This window comes from Pipra filicauda, unplaced genomic scaffold (genome assembly GCF_003945595.2).
Source record: "Pipra filicauda isolate LSUMZ 115617 unplaced genomic scaffold, ASM394559v2 scaffold85_size2586006_pilon, whole genome shotgun sequence".
NCBI classification, from domain to species: Eukaryota; Metazoa; Chordata; class Aves; order Passeriformes; family Pipridae; genus Pipra; species Pipra filicauda.
In genome coordinates this window covers 1,778,975-1,798,033 of record NW_024105042.1, presented here as the reverse complement: position 1 = coordinate 1,798,033, position 19,059 = coordinate 1,778,975, and the positions used below count along the sequence as shown (strand labels likewise).

Below are 19,059 nucleotides of genomic sequence, written 5' to 3'. Positions count from 1 at the left end.
AGCTGTGGGCACATGGCGGGGGGCGAGGGCAGCGGGGCCACGGCCGCGCTGGGTGGCCGTGGGGGAGCTGCATCCAGCGGGCTGGGGGCCAGGGGATGCCCAGGGTTGGGTCTGTCCTTGGGGTTCCATCCCCAGGGCCCTGTGGGGGGTGAGGGGACAGCCGAGCCCTCGACGTCTGTCCTGGGTGCCATGGGCACAGCTTGGGGGGTTCGTGGGGCACCGGGGTCCGTCCCCACCCTGGGAGCACCTCGATGTGCCCTGGAGGGAATGGGCAGCACAGGGGTGGAGGGCTGGGCAGCGCTGGGCAAGCACTGGGAGTGTTGAGAAGCCCTGGACAACACTGGCCAGGGCTGGGAATGCTGAGAAGCCCTGAGCATCCCCGGTTGTCAGCCCTGGTCAGTGATGGGGAGCAACGGGCAGCACTTGACAGTGCTGGGCAGTCTTCACCAGTGCTGGTGAGGACTGGTCAGTGCTGAGAAACTCTGGTCAGTGCTGGGCAGAAACTCAGTGATGGGCAGCCCTGGGCAGCCTCGGGATGCCCGTGCCCGCGGTGATGTCCGAAGCTGATGTGTCCTGGCGGAGTTCCTTGGGAACAGAAGTCCCTCCCAGCACTGCCCCCACCCACCGCGGGCCCTTCGCCTTCACGATCCTTATGGCCCCCGGCGCTCGCCGTAGCGGCTCCCGGGGGCGGGCGAAGCGGGGGGGCAAGATGGCGGCGGGGGGCGCGGCGGACGCCCAGGCGCGCTTCGGGCACTCGGTGAAGGGGCTTCTGACCGAGAAGGTGACAAGCTGCGGCACCGACGTGATCGCCCTCACCAAGCAGGTGCTGAAGGGCTCCCGAAGCGCCGAGGTGAGCGGCGGGTGCCGGCGGACGGCCGGTTACAGGGCCCAGGCGAGCCCCGCCGGTGCAGAGCGGAGCGCCGGGAACGGCGGCGCGGGGCATGCTGGGAGCTGTAGTCCAAGGCGAGGACACATCCCCGTGTCGGGCAGGGACAGGAAAGCGGGACCGGGATGCGGGCACGGCTGGGCAGCGCCGCGGGGCTCTCGGTGCCTCTGGCAGCGCTGGGAGGCGGGAGGCTGCCCCTGCCTCACGTTGTCTCTCAGGGTGACCGACGGGAGCGGTGCCTCAGACGCTCCCTATGGATGTTGGGCCCAGGGCACCGCGGAGCTCTCCCAGATGTCATCCCGAGTGTCACCCTGCGAGCCGTCACAGGGGCCTCGGGAAATGCAGAGCTGCTGCCTCACAGCCTGGTCTGTGCATTTGTCTTTTAGCTCCTGGGTCAAGCTGCAAGGAACATGGTGATGCAAGAAGATGCCATCCTGCACTCGGAAGATGTAAGCTGTGTTCTTCTGCTCGAGCAACAGTGATTCCAGGGACAGGAGCAGGGGAGGGTGATAAGAACAGTTTGCAGACATGCTCGAGGAGCCCTGAAGTGAAATACATGCGTTAAGCAGGCCTGGTGGCCAGAATAGTTCCTCAAACCCACGTGTGCCACTGGCCCCCCAGTGCCCTGCAGCCTGGCCAGCTGGACCTCTCTGATGGGAAGCTGGAGGGACCGTGGGCTGAAACAAAGCACTTATATCTGTGCCTGTCATTGGGAAAGAAGAGGAGAGTGTGCCACTGCTGACAGATACTGGCGGGGATATTTTGTAGGCAGTACAGTGATACAGTGATGGCTGTGACTCCCCAGGGTATTGGGACAGCTTGCACTGTGATTTTGCAAGCATTCATTCTTTGTTTTGTTCTCCACAGAGTTTAAGAAAAATGGCTATAATAACCACTCATCTACAGTACCAGTAAGTATGTTCTCTCTCAGGGATTGAGTGGATCCCTCAGTCCTTTTCTGTTCTCCTTAAAGACTTTGCATGAAGCCTACTCAGACCAATCCCTCTTTTCCAGTTCTTCAAAGCTGAGCAGACCCTGGAGCTGGAATTTTCCAGCCCTCTTCAGCTCCACTGGTACAGCTCAGGCTGTTCTGGAGTGGGAGCTGAGATTTCTGCCTCCTGTTTACCATGTACTGTGTCGCCCATGAGCATGTGTGACACATCTGGGACTAAGGGGAAGAAGCCAGTGCCACTGCTGTCCCTTAGGCCTTAATCCAGAAACAGGGGATTTCTGTGTGTCTCCTGAGCCATTGTTCAAGTACCTTTTCTTTAACATAACATCATGACTAGATTTTGGTTTTGTAATGCTCTTTTTATCTTTCCTTTTCTCATCTAGGCAAGAAGCAATTCAGAAGAAGTGAGTACCACTCTGGGGGACATGTGGGTGTGGAAAGGGAAAAATGATGGAGTAGGATGGCAGAAAGCAGAGTGGAAAGGTGTTTGCAGCTGCCTTTGAAGCAGATGCTGGCCCAGCAGGATAGTGTTTCAGTATTGTGAAGAGATGGGAATTTGAGTGAAGAGGTGGGATTTATACCATCAGTTTATTCACTGACATGATAGAGCCTGTGAGGTTGCTTGTGATAGGAGATGGGGGTGGTGTGGAGCAGAGCTGTGTAGAGCAGGGTGCACAAAGTGAGGCTTGCCTGTGGGGCATGGAAGTGGGTTGGAGAGCCTCGGGGTTTCTCTTTGCTGTAGTGTCAGCACTCGAGCTGCTCTGGTCCCTTGGGCACAGGCAGCACAGCACAGTCTGGGGAGCAGATCTCACTCTAAATCTCCTCTTGGTCCCCAGCGTCGAGCGGTCATCAAACCTTCAGGACCAGCTGAATCACTTGCTGAAGTGAAGGGGAGCCAAAGGCACGAGGATGTCTCAACTGGCACTGAGGGAAGCAAAACATCCTCTACCATCCAGCCCTGGGGTTCAGAACTATGTCTGGATCATGCTGGATGTCAGCTGGAATATGTGTAGAGTCTGTGTTTCTGGGCATGTGGTCCCCTTTCATGTGCCTCCATCCACACCTCTGCTCCGGAATGCTCACCTGTGCCCAGCTGAAACTAACTCACCTGAAACTTTGCTCCCTCCAGCAATTCCCGTGTCCGCTTACTTGCCATGTAGGGTGAGGTGCTCTGCTCACACCAGCAACCCTGGAAAGAAATGCATAGAGTTGAGCTGTGGGGTTTAAATGCAGGTACTTGCAGCTTGCCACTGGTCTGTATTTAGCCACAGAGGTGGCACAGAGTGCAGTTTATTTAGGGCATGTTAATCAGTGGGAGCTGCAAGTGCCTGGGTGGGTGAGAGGTGCTTCAGTGTTGGCTGAGGTGCCAGTCCCAGCCCAGAATTTCTGAAACCAGGAATCTGGGCACACACCTCTGCCAGTGGTCTAGCTGGATGTTGTTTGGCCAGCATCCTGCTCGGAGGTTATCTTATTTTCCACTGTGCCAGAATTTGGAATGTCAGCCCCTTGCCAGCCCATCTGCGCTACATTCAGCCTTCAACTGCATTCTTTTTCCTGGGCTGCTGCTCCAGCTATTGATGAAGCAGCCTTGGCTGTGGTGTGTGTTTGTATCTGGTTGGGAAGGTATCCAAAGGCCCAGCTGGGAAGTAGGCAGGAGAGCATCATGAGCTGGTGTGCCCAGTTCTGCACCGCTCTGTTGAGGACTAGTGACCTGTTCACATCCTGGGGAGTTACACCAGGCCCAGGCTATAAACACTGTGTCTTGTTTTTGATATGTCACTTATCTGGAGCACTTGGAGTGCACGGGAAGCACTTGTTTCCCTGAGTGTGCTTTTCACCAGCTGATAGGAGCAGTCAGGCTGAGAGTGGGCATTGGCCTTCCACATTCCTGTTGGAGCGCTGCTGGGGTTTGGCTCCTGTGCTGCAGAGCCTTCTCCTGGGCTGGATTTCACCATTCCTGCCAGGGCCACTGCCTGTTTGGGCTTCACACAATGGCACCACAGCTCCTGCATCCCCATGAAGGTGCCACTGTTAGCCCAGGGGCCATGGTGGGTATTTTTGCCTTGGGTGGGGTCCTGATCCCCAACTTTGCAATGGGAGTGAGGGTTTTCCCTGAGGTACTGGAGAAACTGCAATATTCTTGCTCGGAATAAAAGCTGTCCTGAACACCACCAAATTGCAGTGGAGTCTGTGCTGGATGCCAATGGTGGCAGTTCCTGTGTGGCAGGGAGACTGTTTGGGATGGTGGGTCTCTGCCCCCCCGTGTCCCCCATCGTGCTTCAGCTCAAGGGTCTTTGCAGAGGCAGTGTGTCCTTGTTGCAGGTGGCTCATCCCCTCCAACGTCCTGTCCTCTGCAGAGGCTGGAGCAGCCCTGTGGCATTAAACTTATATCTCCCTGCATTTGGGGCGAGCAGGGCCAGGGCTGCACCACGGAGGTGCAGAGCTGTTGGGGGGCAGGCAGCAGAGTGGGTTTGGGGTTGTGGATGCAGGCACAAATGAATGATGGGGTCATCCCCACCATGGGAGCGGGGCCAGCTCCCCTCGCCGTGCCTGTGTGCCTGCAGTGCCATATGCCTGGGGTCTGGGCGAGGCAGGAGCTGGTGTCGGGATGGAAGCCAGACGCGGGGTGGCACGGGATGCCGGGGCGGAGCATGGCCCGGGCCGGGCAGAGTCCGTCCGAGGCGCTGGAGCTGGAGGCAGTATGGCAGCAAGGGGCCTCTGCTGCGGGTGCTGGGACCGCCCTGGGGGCACCCTCAGGCCAGAGGGCTCTCTGCAAAGCAGGGAGAGGGGATTTACCCTACAGGGTTGTTTTGGAGGGTCATCCCTTCATGGCAACTGGGATGGTGTTTTTGGAGGGAGGGGGGGACTGTTATTAGGTGCCCCCGGGAGTATCCTACTAGACTGCAAGTTTTGGGGTGTCTCTTTAGGTTCTGCTGTGGGAGAGCAAAAAGTGCTCCGGTATCTGGGGGAAGAGGTGGGGTTTAGAGCTTTGAGGAGGGCCTGATGTGATGCCCATCTCTGTGGTATCAGGCACCAGCCCTACATTCTCCTTGCAGTGGCAACTCCCTGCAGAGAGCAGATCCACCAGGAGGTGCAGGTGAGGGGTGCTACGGGAGCTGGGGGTGGGGGCCGGGGCGGCTGGACAGGGGGTATGCTGGGGTCCCTGCTGCCATCAGAGGATAAAGCTCGTTTGGGGCCCAGAGGAAAATGTCAGGTGCAGTCAGCAGCTTTGCTCCTGTTGCCCACAGGGGTGGGGGGGGGCTGAGCAACCTGGCGTTTCCCTACCCTCGTTCCCCACACCCTCCTCGGCCAGGGAAGTGGTGGCGGCAGCCTACAAAGTTATTGCAAATGGGAATTAAATTCCCTCCTGCACAAACACATATGTGCATGTGAGCAAGGGGAGCTGAGGAGGATGGGGGCAAGGGAATATGTGATATTAGTCTAATTTTTAGCTGGGTGGAAGTGAGAATGCCAGTGCTGGAGGACATTGGGGCATGTACAGGCTGAGCACAGGCATGGCCCCCATATTTTAGAGCATGGGGAGTTCCCAGGGCACAACTTGCCATAGTTTAGTGGTCCCTGTCCTTCCCGTCTCAGGATTACTATGGCAAAGAGCTGCAGAAGTCAGAGGACCTCAAAACCAATGCGTGTGTCACCTCTGCCAGGCCCCTTCCCAAGGCAGTGAGAGATGCTTTGGAGCATGTCCATGAGGAGGTGGTGGCCAGGTAAACCCCAGGATCTCTCCCTACTGCTGTGTCCCCATGGGCTGCAGCCCCCTGGACAGCCATGTCATGGGGGCATCTCCACCAGGCACAGCTCAGCTTCTGCCCAGGTACTACGGCTGTGGGCTGGTGATCCCGGAGTGCCTGTTGTCATGCCGGATCCTGGACCTGGGCTGCGGCAGCGGCAGAGACTGCTACCTGCTGAGCCAGCTGGTCGGGGAGCAGGGCCACGTCACCGGCATAGACATGACCGAGGGCCAGGTACAGTGCAGAGCTGGGTCTTCCCCTCATCCTCCCGGTAGCCCCCCACCATTGTTTCCTTTCTCCTACCAGGTTGAGGTGGCAAAGAAGCACATTGCCTACCACATGAATAAGTTCGGCTACCGAAAGCCGAATGTGGAGTTCCTCCATGGCTACATGGAGAAGCTGGGTGATGCTGGGCTGGCTGATGAGAGCTACGATATTGTTATGTAGGTACCATGCAGGGCACTGTCACCCCCAGTCCTGCTGCTCCCCGGGGCTGTGGGTGGGGGTCTGGGTCCACACCCACTGGGTCACCTGCTTCAGAAGCACATGTTAGCAGTAGGGAAATCCCAAGGCAGATCCTGGGCTGGAGTCTGGGAATATACAAACTGCCCTTTTCCTCGTCAAGTCGGTGTTTCCAAACCCTGCGTGAAGCGACAGGACGTGCAGCAGCTGGTGGATGTGCAGCAGCCGGTGGGGAAGAGAGTGCAAATAAGCCTTGGTCTCTTCCTTTCCAGCTCGAACTGCGTGATCAACCTCACCCCTGACAAGAAGGCCGTGCTGCAGGAGGCCTTCCGTGTGCTGAAGGTGATGCTGGGCCTGTGTCCAGGGCACCAGAGCAGGCTTGGGGTGGCCCTGCTGTTAGGGTGCCACTGGGAAGCAGCAAACGGGATGCAGCAAGGTGGAGACGTGGGATGGGGCCATGGGAGGGCACCTCTGCAGAGGGTGCCAAGCAGAGTAGCATTAGGGTGTTCCCAATTTCCCCTGCCTCTTTTGTCCCTTTACTTCTTGGGGGTCTCCCTTCACTCCTCACTGCCTTCCAGCCCGGGGGAGAGATGTATTTCAGCGATGTCTACGCCAGCCAGCGCCTGAGTGAGACCATCCGGAAGCACAGGGTGCTGTGGGGTGCGTAGGGCTCTGGGATGGGGGACATGGGATGGGGGGCTGGACCTTTGCCTCCATCACCCGTGTCTGTGGTCTCATGCTAGGGGAGTGCCTGGCAGGAGCCCTGTACTGGAGAGATCTGTACAGCATCACTGAGGAGGTGGGGTTCAGCCCCCCGTGCCTGGTCACTGCCAGCCCCATCACCATCGGAGACAAGGAGCTGGAGGGCATCATCGGTGAGGGTCCAACCAGGGAGTGTCAGCTCCAGGTGGCTGTGGGGAATTGTACTGGGATCCCAGGCCCTGCTGGATCCCAGCCTGGGTGTTCAGTGCCCAGCCCACCAACCTCTCCCTTGCAGGAGACTGCCGCTTTGTTTCTGCAACCTTCCGCCTGTTCAAGGTGCCGGGTGGCAGCCGGGCTGGGCCAGGACAGGTCATCTACAACGGCGGGATCATGGGACACGAGCGAGAGCTGGTGTTTGATGCCAACTTCACTTTCAAGGTGCAGGGAGTCCTGCAAGCAGTCTTGGTCTGTAGGGATGGGTTAACGCTGATGAAGCAGTGCCACTCGGGAGTGTCCTCTGTGATTTGGGGGACAAGCTTTGGTCAAAGGGGTGATGACTGGGAGCAGAGGGGCTGTGTAAATCCAGGGGAGTGCAAATGGGCAGGAAAGGGTTACAGATCCATGCATTGCATTGCAGTAAAGATAGAAGCAGGACATCCATGGTGGCTTCCTAAGAGGGTCTGAAGCCCGCTGTTTGGTTGTTGTGGGTGTTTCTCTAGAGTTCTGGGCCAAGATCTGCCCCCACTTTCTCTCCCCCCATTGTCTGGCTGGGTGGCTGGGGCCCCTTGGGACACATATCCAGGACCCCAGCCCTGTGACTGTTCCTCTGCTCCCAGGAAGGAGAGGTGGTGGATGTGGATGCCGAGATGGCTGCAATCTTGCAGAGCTCCAGGTTTGCAGAGCAGTTCCTGATTCAAGCTGGGGCCAGTGCCACAGCAGCACAGGGCAACTGTTGCAAGGGGGCAAAGGTTGGTAGCAGGCAGCTCTGCGGCTGGGTTCAGGGATGGGCACATGGGTGTCCTGTGCCATCAGAGTTGCCCTGGGGTATCAGAGGGCCTATGGCATGATACCAAGACACCCGAGTGCTTCTGGGCCAGGCAGAAGCCTATGGGGCACCAAGGTTGGTGCCTGGTGCTAAGTGTGGACAAACTGTACCCCAGCCCAAGTCAGAGCCCTCCAAAGGGGGGGTCTGCTCTAACCACCAGGTGTGAGAACCCCTTGCCCCCCCCAGCATGTCCATGGGGACTGGTGAGGCTAGCAGCTGGACTTTTCTGAGGTCTCCCAAGGGCAGATATCCTTCCCCTGAGGGGAGTGGCTGTGTACAGCCTGCCGGAGGAGGTGACGGCCCATCCCTGCAGCTCCTTCCTGCCCATTGCTCTCCCAGCTGCTGATGGGAGAGCAGATTGGCCCTATCTGCCAACCCTGACCTTGCAGCACAAAGCACTCTATCTGCTGGAAACCTCTTTCTTCTCCTTGGTGGTCCCTCCAGCCTGTAGATGGGCCAGGAGAGGCAAGGGAGATAATGCCCTGCAGCTGCGTATCCCTGAAACGCAGCCTTGTACTTGGGGAGGGGAGATGTTCTTGGGTCTCTGTCCAAGCAGGAGGCATTTCTGAGATAAAAGCAGAGCCAAAGTCCCAGAGAAACTCTTGGCTTCCTCCTCATAGCAGAGAAGAGCAGCTAGAGTGACCCAGGAGCTTAGGGGGTCTGCTTGGGTTGCTCTGCACTGGCAGGGTTTGAGAAAGGGGGAAATGTCACTCTCAGGTTACCTCTTGCTTCCCTCTGGCCTGATCCTTCCCTGGGTTTTTCTCTGCTCTCCAGGAGAAGATCTGCAATCCCTTCCAGCTGCTGGAGCAGCTGGCAGCCCCAGGTCCTGCCTGCTGTCCTCGTGGCACCTGTGGTCCCCCAGGGTGCTGCTGAGTGCCCACACACCAGCAGATGCCAGCAAGGCAGGAGGACATGGCCCCAGTCTTTCACCAGAGAGCAAATAAATGTCTGAGCTCAGAGGCTGTGTGCTCATGGCTGGGACCACAGGGCCTGTGGGGTGCTATGCTTCCATGTCAGGGGTGGTGGGGCAGGTTGTGCCTGGGTGCAGTGAGGACAGACAGCTGTCCTGTGGGTCCCCTCGCTGTGGGGCTGGCAGTGGCCACATGGCTTGGGCACACGGGCCGGGACAGTCTCTGTGGGAAAGGGATTGTGGGTCCCTGAACATGAGATGGCAGATCTGGCGTGTGCTTGGCAGCAACTGTGTGCTGGTGCTGAGCCTGCGGGGACCTGATCCTGCAGCATTCCCCTCCTCTGTGTCAGCCTGGCTCCAATTTTTGGTCCTGGGGAGCTCGCAGCTCAGATCTAAATGCTTCTGAGAAGCGAAAGGCACAGCAATAAGCAGCCCAGTTGCTCTTTTCCTTCTTTTGATCTTGCTGTGCTAACCATCCATATGCAAGCATCTGCCACGCAGAGTCCATGCCAGCCGCCCGTGGGGTGAGCATCTCCTCGTGGGGTGAGCATCTCCCCAGGGTGGTGGGCAAGAAGGATTGGTCAGCTCCTGGGGCCTCAGCCAGCCCTGCTTTTCCATCAAGAACTCAACGTGGCACACAGGCTGCGGAAGGATGTCCCCTTTATTTGCATTTCAGGGCGGGGACGCCCCAGGCGCAGCTCCCCGTGCTTTGCAGCTCGTTCCAGGGGATGGGAATTGCTCTCTCCTTGCCTGTGCAGCGTCGCTGAGATTTCTGTTTTCTCCTGGACTCCATCTAGTGGGAAAGCCTCGAGTCCCCTGCAGGCACCGCACTTGCGGAGTTTTGCAGGGAAATACGGCGCTTCTGGAAAAGCAGAATCGCGTCTGGCCCCATCCCGTAGCAGGCAAAGAGCGAGGGCTTCGAGGCTGCGGTGGGAGGTGATGGGCTGCACTCCTGCTGCCCAGCAGGAATCCTGCATGCTCTGGCTTGCAGACGCTGTTTGGGAAAGGCTGGGGGCTGTTGAACAGCCCTTAGGTGAGCAGCTGTGCTTGGAAATGAGGGACCATTTCCAGCCACCCTCACACTGATTTTCCAGGAGGGGCCAAATTTCCCCTCTATGCTATTTAAATATCACCTTGCTGTGGTGTGGGGGAAGATAGAAAGCAAACAGTAAAATTTGGGTTAAAAAACAAACGTGGCCCAGTGCCAAGGACGCACTGCAGTAGCAGTAGCAGTGGCTGAGGAGGGTCCAAGTGTTCAGGAGGCATTTCCAGAACACCTGGAATGAAAAGCACGAATGAACAGGTAATACCCGACTGTCACACAGTGATGGGAAGTCCAGAAAGAGGTGTATCAGCCCAGAATGCTTGACCAGGCCAGGGCAGCAATTAAGTAATATTTTAGAGATTAAATATATAAGTAATGCCCTTAAATACGGTTTCCTGGAAAGTCACCTTGCCAGCCTGTCCCTTTGGCTTTGGACTAGACTATGAGCCTGACCTATTGGGTCTACAAAAACTCATAAGTTGTTGGGTTTAGAGCTATGCCATGATTTAAAAAAAAGAATCTTTGGTGTTATCTGGATCATCAGGACATGTATTATGTGGTTTCAGGTAGGGGTCCCTTGCAGAGCAGCCCTGGGGGTGGCTGAGACCAGTAGGCATGAAGAGCTCTGAAATCGTGTGGAATGATCTCAGTGATGGGACCTGCTGAAAATACCACCAAGAGGCTGCTTAATGCTCTCCTGCATAGCTCTCTTCCTCTATTACTTACAAAGACTTCCTCAAAATCCCCCAAACAGCTCACCCCGGAGATTTGCAGCAATTAGCTTCGGCTATCAAAGAGAGCCTTCCCAGTGAGAATGGAAGAGCAGATGGAGCGGGGGGTCCTACCTGCAAACTCCTTCATTAAAAAGGCATAAATCCCTGCTGCATCCTTTCAACTTGCCTGGGAAGAGATGCACCCCCAGTGAAGTCTCCCCTCTTGTGTGCATAGGGAAAAAGGCCACAGCTTAAATGCCACTGCATTTGCACAGCACTATTTTTTTTCCAAATTCTCAGCATGTCTGGGAGGAAGCAGCTAAGAGGACTTGACTTTGATCTGGAGCATTAGAGTAGGGATCTTCACCATACTGTGGATGTGGGGGTGTCCTGTCTGCCTGGCTTTGCTTGTACCTGTGCAGCCTTGGGGATTTTAGCCCTCAATCCATGAAAAGAGGAGGTCCTGCAGCCTCATCCCACATGAGGAACCCCAAAACAATCTGTCCAACGACCTGGTCTGGGTGTTTTGATGATTGTAGAGGTGCCCCAAATCCTGTTCTTCCACTGTGAGATCTGCAGCATTGTTGTCCTCCCACAGCAGGCAGGGAAAGTGTTGTGAGCGCAGCGGCCCAAAGTTGGGGGGAAACAGAAGGGATTCCTGAGTTCCTGTTCACTGTGTTTAGCAGGAGGTCACTCTGGCTCAGGGACACCTGCCACCTCCCTGGGGGGAGCAGACCTGCAGAACTCCCTCAGGATGAGCTGAATGAGATTTGGGACCAGGAAGGATTTGTGGCTACAGCCCCCAGAGCCCTGTGCTCTGCTGCCGTATTGGGTCGTCCTGCACAATTCTTTACTCTTCTATTTTCCAAGAGCTTAAACAAAGCAGGGGCTGTTTTATCTCCTCTAAAGGGTCTCAGCCACCACAAGCCATACCGGCAGCTCCCAGTGTTCGTCTCTGGCTGTGTCTCAGGGATGCTGAACTGTGTCCTGCGTTCTGTATCCCTCATAACTGACGGACGTGGAGCACTGATGGCCAGGCATCAGGTGTCTGTTCTCCCACCTGGGATCGCTGCACAGCAGCCGAGGCCTTGGGAACAGCCGGGGTCTCGGGGTGGTGGGACATGAGCACACACTAATTCACAGGTATTTTCCTGAATCGGATGTGCCAGCGCTCTGTGAATCCATGCACTGAGGATGAGTGGAGCGGGGCAACTGGAGGGGCTTCGAACATGCCCGGTGGGAGCTCCAAACCCCGGCCCCGCTCACGCCGAACTTCGGCACGGGGCGGCTGAGCAGAGGTGAGGTGAGGGAGGAGCGCGGCTTAAATTTAATACTCAGTGGTTAATTTCGCTCTCAGGCGCGACACAACAGAGGAGATGCCGGGGCGGGGGCGGGCTGCCCGGCGGGGTAGAGCGAGACGGCTCGATCTCTGACCGTCGCACGGTACCGCATCGAACTGGAAACGGGCACGGCGAGGAGCCGCCCCCCGGCGCCAGCAGATCCCGGGACGAGCCCCGTCGGGCCAGTCTACGGGGCGCGGCGGGGCCGCCAGGGGGCGCTCCGCGACCGCCGACCGGCGCGGCGGAGGGACGGGGGGCGGCGCTCCGGGGCCGCCGAGAGGAACGAGCGGCGCGGCGGGTCCGTGGGCAGCGGCGGCCGCCGCAGGCCGGGCGGGGGCGGTGGGGGGAGCGGTGTGAGCCGGGAGAGAGGTGGTAGCGGGTCCTTGGGGCCCGTTCTGCCGCCCCGTCGCCCCGTGCGGGCGCTCCCGCCGAGCGCCCCGCGCGCCGGCCGCACCGCGCCCCCATTGGTCGCGCCCCCTCCAAGGCCCCGCCCCCTCCAACCCCGGACCCCGTCACCATTGGCTGCTGCCGCGTGCCCGGCCCCGCCCCCGCGCGCGCGGCGTACACACGGGAGTCACGCGCCCCCGGGGCTGGGGAGGGGGCGGTGCGCGGCGGGGGCGGGGCCGGGCGGTGATTGGCCGGGCGGCGGGCGCTGATTGGCGGCTGCGCGGCCGAGGCCCCGCCCCCGCGCGGCGGGCGGGGCGGGGTGGGGCGGGGCGGGCGCGGGTAGAGGCGGCGCTGGTCGGCCCGGCCCGGCAGTCGCCGCCCGTCGGGTCCCGCGGGCAGCAGAGCCCGCGCCTCGCCCGCCGCCGCCGCGCCCGCCACCGCCGCCGCCGGGAGAGCCGGGGCACGCCGCAGGCGCCGCACGGCGATGCGGGGCCGCGGCGGCGCCGAGCCCTGACTAAAGATGGCCGCGCTGCCCGGTGGGAACATGGCGGGGGGCGGCCGGGGGGCGCGGGTGCTGCTGCTGCTGCTGTTGCTCGGCGGCTGCCTGGGCCGGCGGCCCCCGGCCGCCGCCGCTGCCGCCGCCGCGCCGCCCGCCGCCGTCGTGCCCCCGCCGGCGGCGGAGGAGACGGTGATCATCGGCCTGCGGCTGGAGGACACGGACGACGTCTCCTTCATGGAGGGGGGCGCGCTGCGGGTGAGCGAGCGGACGCGGGTGAAGCTGCGGGTCTACGGGCAGAACATCAACAACGAGACGTGGTCGCGCATCGCCTTCACGGAGCAAGAGCGGCAGCCGGGCGGGCAGGCGGCGGCGGGGCCGGCGGGGCGCGGCGCCGGCGGGGCCGGCGGCGTGGCGGCGAGCGGCGGCGGGGCCCCGCAGCGCTGCGGCATCCGCACCTCGGACATCATCATCCTGCCGCACATCGTGCTCAACCGCCGCACCTCGGGCATCATCGAGATCGAGATCAAGCCCCTGCGCAAGACGGAGAAGAGCAAGTCCTACTACCTGTGCACCTCCGTCTCGGCTCCCCCCGCCGCCGCCGCCGCCGCCCTGGGGCCCGGCGCTCCCGGGGGGCTGGCAGGGGCCGAGGGGCCGGCGGGACCCCCGCCCTGGGGTGAGACCACCTGGATCTACCACGACGGCGAGGACACCAAGATGATCGTGGGTGAGGAGAAGAAGTTCTTGCTGCCCTTCTGGCTGCAAGTCATTTTCATCTCTCTCCTCCTGTGCCTCTCGGGCATGTTCAGTGGCCTCAACCTGGGCCTGATGGCCCTGGACCCCATGGAGTTGCGCATCGTGCAGAATTGTGGCACGGACAAAGAAAAGAACTATGCCAAGCGCATCGAGCCTGTGCGGCGTCAGGGCAACTACCTGCTGTGCTCCCTCCTGCTCGGCAATGTCCTGGTCAATACCACACTTACCATCCTGCTGGATGACATTGCCGGCTCTGGGCTGGTGGCCGTGGTGGTCTCCACCATCGGTATCGTCATCTTCGGCGAGATCGTGCCGCAGGCAATTTGCTCTCGGCACGGCCTGGCCGTGGGCGCCAACACCATCTTCCTCACCAAGTTTTTCATGATGATGACCTTCCCGGCCTCCTACCCCGTCAGCAAGTTGCTGGACTGTGTCCTGGGCCAGGAGATCGGCACGGTCTATAACCGTGAGAAGTTGTTGGAGATGCTGCGGGTCACCGACCCTTATAACGATCTAGTCAAGGAGGAGCTCAACATTATCCAAGGAGCCCTGGAACTGCGCACTAAGACTGTGGAGGATGTGATGACTCCCCTCCGAGACTGTTTTATGATTGCTGCCGAGGCTGTGCTCGACTTCAACACTATGTCTGAGATCATGGAGAGCGGTTACACCCGCATCCCCGTTTTTGAGGGTGACCGCTCCAACATCGTGGACTTGCTCTTTGTTAAGGACCTGGCTTTTGTGGACCCCGATGACTGCACGCCACTAAAGACCATCACCCGCTTCTACAACCATCCTCTGCACTTTGTGTTCAACGACACCAAGCTCGATGCTATGCTGGAGGAGTTCAAGAAAGGTGGGCTTGTGCCTGTGGCGGGGGCGCGGTGGGGAGGTGCTGTTTGATGGCTGTCAGCATCTACCTTCTTGCAGCAAGGGAGCTCTGCAGAGGGGCCTCTGGGGTTCCCGCTTGTGGAGGGGTGTGGGAAGATGCATTCAGGACATGGAGTGGCCGGTATTTAGGCATCTGCCAGATCTGCTTGTCCTCTGGGCCAGAAAGCTGATACACGGCTGGTATGTGCCCCCGGCCTCTTTTCCCCCACTGCACTGGGATGTGTGTGTGGGCATGGTGCCAAGCAAGGTTGTTTTCTTTCTTGTTTTTTCCACTCATCTGTCCATTATAGTGAGAACCGCTGCCGGGAATCCGCGCCCGTTACTTGGCTGTGTCTTCTCCGTGCTTTTTCAGCTGGCCTGACGGGGAGGAGCGGGTGGGCTGCTCGGGTGTCTTCCAGGCTTAGTTAGTGCGCGCACACGTGCTGAGATAAACAAGACGTTTTAGCGCCATTCATAGGCTCAGCCGGCCGACCTTGGCTCTCTGCTTGTGTTCCATTTATTTTGATTGACGTTTGATATTCTAACTCATAAGTTGTTTCAGGGTCTTAAAATACATTCGAAAGCACCTGCACTTGGTGCTGCACTTCAGAGATACAGTGCTTTTTTTCCCATGTTTCCCTCTGCTTCAGGACCAGAGGCTCAGCAGAGACGTGACCCTTTCTGCCTCTTTGGTGTAGCTTGTGTATTGTTTACATCAGAATAGGACTGAGGCTTTCTGTCCTTACCTTATCTGAATTGTGGAAGGTGTTCATTTGACAAATGCATCTTAATTCTTGTAGAAACTCTTGCTTATGACAAAGGAAAAGAGGTTTTTTGTTTCCCTTTTTAAATCTGTTCCTCTGCAAGCCAAAAATAATGGTGTATGGCTTGTGCAGGAAAGAGCTTTCAAAAGTATTGATTAAGTGAAATTTCAGGTTTGGATGTGTGGACTCCTGTGCTGGAAAACTGAAGGATATTTGGAGTGCCACTGAACTGTTCATACCTGGGGAGATCTGATCAAAGTACCAGGAGCAGCTCAGTCCCTGGGAGATGATTTCCTGAGAGGGGAAATCTAATGAGGAATATTTGATTTCAGCTTTTATCAGCTGCAAAAGTTACCTTGGTGAATGGTCTTTCTAGATAATAAGTTCAAATTACCACTTAAATTTCGGGTGCTGTTTTTGTCCACACGCTAAACTTTGAGGGCAAGGCATTTGATCTCCCTTTTCCTGCTTAATTCGTTTAGGGGGGTTACCTCACCTTTATTTCATCCTCATGGATAGAAAGTGAACATACTCTTGCTTTTTATTGACCGGTGCAGCAGTGGTTATCTTTGTCTTTTGGCTTCTGTGTAGTGATGAGGAAATCTTACTTGGTTTTGGAGCTGAGGGAGAGCCTCCCTCAGCTGTGGTTTCTGCACTGCAGGATCTGCAGCTGGGATGTGGGAAACGCAGTGATGTCACTTAACTGCTGGCTGGTTAAGATGGATTTTGCTGCATGTGCAGGCGAAGGGTGGTTCTTCCCCCCCAGCCCCCGGTGTTCAGACTCCAGATAGCATGATGGGATTCTTAACCCGTAGTGAGACTTGTGTTTTTTTCCAGTTCTATTTGCATCAGTGTGTCTGAAGAAATGAATGTTACGCTGATCGATTTATTTCCCCTGTTTGAAAGGTTGGAATGCACTGCTGTGTGTTAGCCTAGCAGTCCTTTTATTTACCAGCTGGGAGAATTAGGTGTGCGTTTTAATCCTGCAAGTGCGGCTAAGCCAAATATGCCTCCTTACAGTTCCTGAAAATGGTGCTTAAAATAGGCTTCTTAAAAATTCTGAGTGGCTTGGGAGGAGCAGACCACAGATCAATTTCCCATGTAGGCAGAGAGCTTTTCTTGCCTGCGCTAGGAAACATCCCAGTAGCACAAGTTTAGGGTGACTTCCTAATGTGTGTGTTAATTCAGGCTAGTTTGAGCATACTTGAATGTTTACTCCAGAATAGCTATGCTGGTTGGTCTGTATGGGCAAGCCCTGTGTTAGGACCAGCTCTGTCCTAACCGGTTTCTCTTTAAAAAGTGCAGAGATAGTGGAAATAAATGGCTTCCTTTGTGTCCTTTGAAATGAATGTAAATAACTGATAGTTCGCTTGATCTGGCATAGCACGGTGTCTTTTGCAAGAGCTCTTCCAACTTTCTTCTTCAGAGCAACCTTGCCAAATTCCCATGAGAATGTACAAATTAAGGGTGAGAATCAAATTGCCTGTTACTCTCCGGTAGGGTGTTGAAATTAAATAAGGTTACAGTTTTCAGTCATTCCCTTCCCATCACGTTGACCTCCCACGACAGCTGGCTTGCTTCAAAACTCATGTGTGTGTCTTTTTTGGGCAACTCGTCTGATAGTGCTGTTTAGTTGAATTGGTTTAAAGGAAGAGGATGATTTTTTTTTTTTTTTAGAAGTTTTGTAGTTAGCTGGGTAGGTGGGGTTTTTGAAACTCACTTTTTAGGCAGAAGCAAAACATTCTTAACCTAAATATGGAATGGAGGCTTACAAGGAGGAGATTAAAAGCCAGGCATGGCAAGATATAGATCGTTATGCTGTTGTAGAAGAGGAGATGGGTAGTTCTGTACTTGTTTTGGTGCATAGGCCGAACAGCTGGAGGATTTGGTGGTGGACCCTGTTATTAAAGTTCTTTGACCACAATTGAAAAATAGGTATCTGTTTCGCTTCTATGCTGCCAAGCAAGAGACTTAATTTTAAGAGAGAGCTGCAGCACTTTCCACTCCCTTGCTGCTCTAATCTCCAAGTGTGAATAAACATGATTTCTGAAGCAGTCTACAGATACGCTTCTCTTCTAAAAAGCATGGTGTACTTGCAAAAAAATAAATAGCTTTGGAAATAGGTGCCATTTTCTATTCTAAGAACAGACCTTAAATCTCTACTAGTGCTGTCAAATCCACTTGCCTGCAAGTTGAGCAGACCGAGTGCTTATGCTTAACTTACTTGAATTCAATCATTCAAATTTAGTGCAAGGAAGTGTAAGGTACTCTTTATACTGGCCTAAGAAATTACCTACCTGACTTTGCTCAGTGCAGAGCACATATTTCATTTGAAATAAGTTCACTCCCAGTTAATCTGATGCTGGACATTACTGTAAAGGGAAGCAAGGAGTCACCTGTTCCAGGATTGACTTGTGTCCTGGCTCCTAATCTGCAGCAGGGAGCGAAAGAGCCACAAAGTCATTTTTGGAAAGAAGCTAGTGAACTGTCTCCACTGATCTCTTTTTTTCTTATTGACAAGTGTGTGGAGTTGGTTTTGTTGTTTTTTTTTTTTTTTTTTTTTTTTTTTTTTTTTTTTTTTTTTTTTTTTTTTTTTTTTTTTTTTTATTCCTTTTTGACAATTTTCTTAGGTCTCTGCTCAAATGCTCTCTGGCACTTGCTCTTGGTGTTTTTCATAGACAGATCTCTGCAGGTGTGATCCTGAATCCAAAGCATTCTATTTCTAGCTTCCTGCCTGCTGGAGCTACAAAAATTCAGCTTGAAAAGCCTTATGCTGTAATACTAATATTTCAAGATTGGCCCACTTTCTGCAAGCTGTTGTACATCTGTGTTCCTGGTGCCCTGGATGGCTTTGGAGGACAGCAGTTTCTCAATTGGAGTCCTCTTTATCTGGGGACTTTGAGTCATATGTTTTGATCTTATTTATATCTGTCTCCACTATTATTTTATACTACAGATCAGAGCTTAATAACCTGTTGCAAAGAAATCACAATAACTGTGGGCAGCAGTTCTGAACTCTTGTTTTCTGAATCACATGGCAGCCTTGAGAAAATTCCTGTATTTCTTATTAAAATCGTTGCCAACTGGACCTTAAAAGATTCTTCTTTCCTAAAAACATTATCAGATTTAGCTTGATGACATTCTCTTCGGGTTCTGTTGGTCTTATATTGTCTGCTTTTACTAGTGGTATGTTTGGCTATATTTAGTGTGGACATAGGAGAAAAATGTCCATTTTTTTTCTAGTTGCTCTTCTCCCTCCAAAGAAAACCAAGCTCCAGCAGCCTGAAACATAAACCTCTTACATTTGGGGGTGCAGAGAAGAATACCTAGACCTACTTACTCCTCTTTTGAGCATATAGAACCTCTTTTTGGAAGCAGGTAGGACAGCAAGTAATTGATATCCCAAGGATCCAACGTTCTTCATTACTATTGTTGGTCTGAGTTTTTTTTTTCTGTTATTAGGTCACTTGGTCTGAGGGGGTTTTTTTTGTTATTAGGTCACTTATCTTTCTGGTGCAGCTTTAATCCAGGTTTGTAGGTGGCTTCTTTCCTGGTTCCTTTCAAGTTTTATGAATTCTCATCCTGCTGAATCTGAGTCCAATCTTCCACAAATAACTTTCATTTAATAAGTCTGAATGCTCACTTTTTAGTTTATCCAGCAGGTTGTCTGTCTCCTGGGCCTTTTTTTCCATGTAATCCTGTAACTGCAACATTACGAGAAACTGGATGAAACTACATAAATCCTTTCTGGATTATGAAAGGCGCATAAAACTTTTTCTTGGAAAACAATATAATTTTCAAGGCTGCTTGGCTAATAAAAGGCACCTCCTCTGATCCTTTTGGGGAAATTTATATAAAGGGAAGGGTGTTGAGGAGGTCCAGTGTGGAGACTTTTTCTGTGTGAAGAGAGTGTGGGAATGGTAGGTGGGAAGGAATTTGCCACCAAGAAACAGAAGTCTTAGCATGCTATGCCTGCAGATTT

The 19,059-nt window shown here is 55.1% G+C and overlaps 3 protein-coding genes across 5 annotated transcripts in view; all 3 read left to right on the top strand.

Annotated features, from left to right (window-relative positions):
* Positions 1–687: 687 nt before the first annotated feature.
* BORCS7 (BLOC-1 related complex subunit 7) lies at positions 688–4,014 on the top strand. Its single transcript, XM_027738750.2, has 5 exons — positions 688–850; positions 1,273–1,335; positions 1,754–1,797; positions 2,222–2,242; positions 2,675–4,014. The coding sequence occupies exons 1-5, from the start codon at positions 710–712 to the stop codon at positions 2,724–2,726; spliced, it is 321 nt and encodes a 106-aa protein (XP_027594551.1). The 5' UTR covers positions 688–709; the 3' UTR covers positions 2,727–4,014.
* Positions 4,015–4,337: 323 nt separating this feature from the next.
* On the top strand, positions 4,338–8,755 carry AS3MT (arsenite methyltransferase). Of its 3 annotated transcripts, none has more exons than XM_027738741.2 (11): positions 4,338–4,537; positions 4,869–4,935; positions 5,436–5,563; positions 5,671–5,821; positions 5,894–6,030; positions 6,322–6,391; positions 6,628–6,709; positions 6,793–6,924; positions 7,047–7,189; positions 7,588–7,719; positions 8,571–8,755. In XM_027738741.2, the coding sequence occupies exons 1-11, from the start codon at positions 4,338–4,340 to the stop codon at positions 8,667–8,669; spliced, it is 1,341 nt and encodes a 446-aa protein (XP_027594542.2). In that variant the 3' UTR covers positions 8,670–8,755. The 3 variants fall into 3 exon arrangements, with proteins under 3 accessions (XP_027594542.2, XP_027594545.2, XP_039246623.1); XM_027738744.2 differs by having other exon boundaries at positions 4,518–4,537; positions 4,895–4,935; XM_039390689.1 differs by lacking the exons at positions 4,338–4,537; positions 4,869–4,935; positions 8,571–8,755 and having other exon boundaries at positions 5,516–5,563; positions 5,649–5,821; positions 7,047–7,637.
* A 3,864-nt stretch (positions 8,756–12,619) lies between these two features.
* The window catches only part of CNNM2 (cyclin and CBS domain divalent metal cation transport mediator 2), a 120,319-nt gene continuing 113,879 nt past the window's right edge, over positions 12,620–19,059 (top strand). Inside the window, exon 1 of the mRNA XM_027738640.2 lies at positions 12,620–14,299. Within this exon, the coding sequence (XP_027594441.1) occupies positions 12,712–14,299 (1,588 nt within the window). The 5' untranslated portion in view covers positions 12,620–12,711. The remainder of the gene's footprint in view (positions 14,300–19,059) is intronic.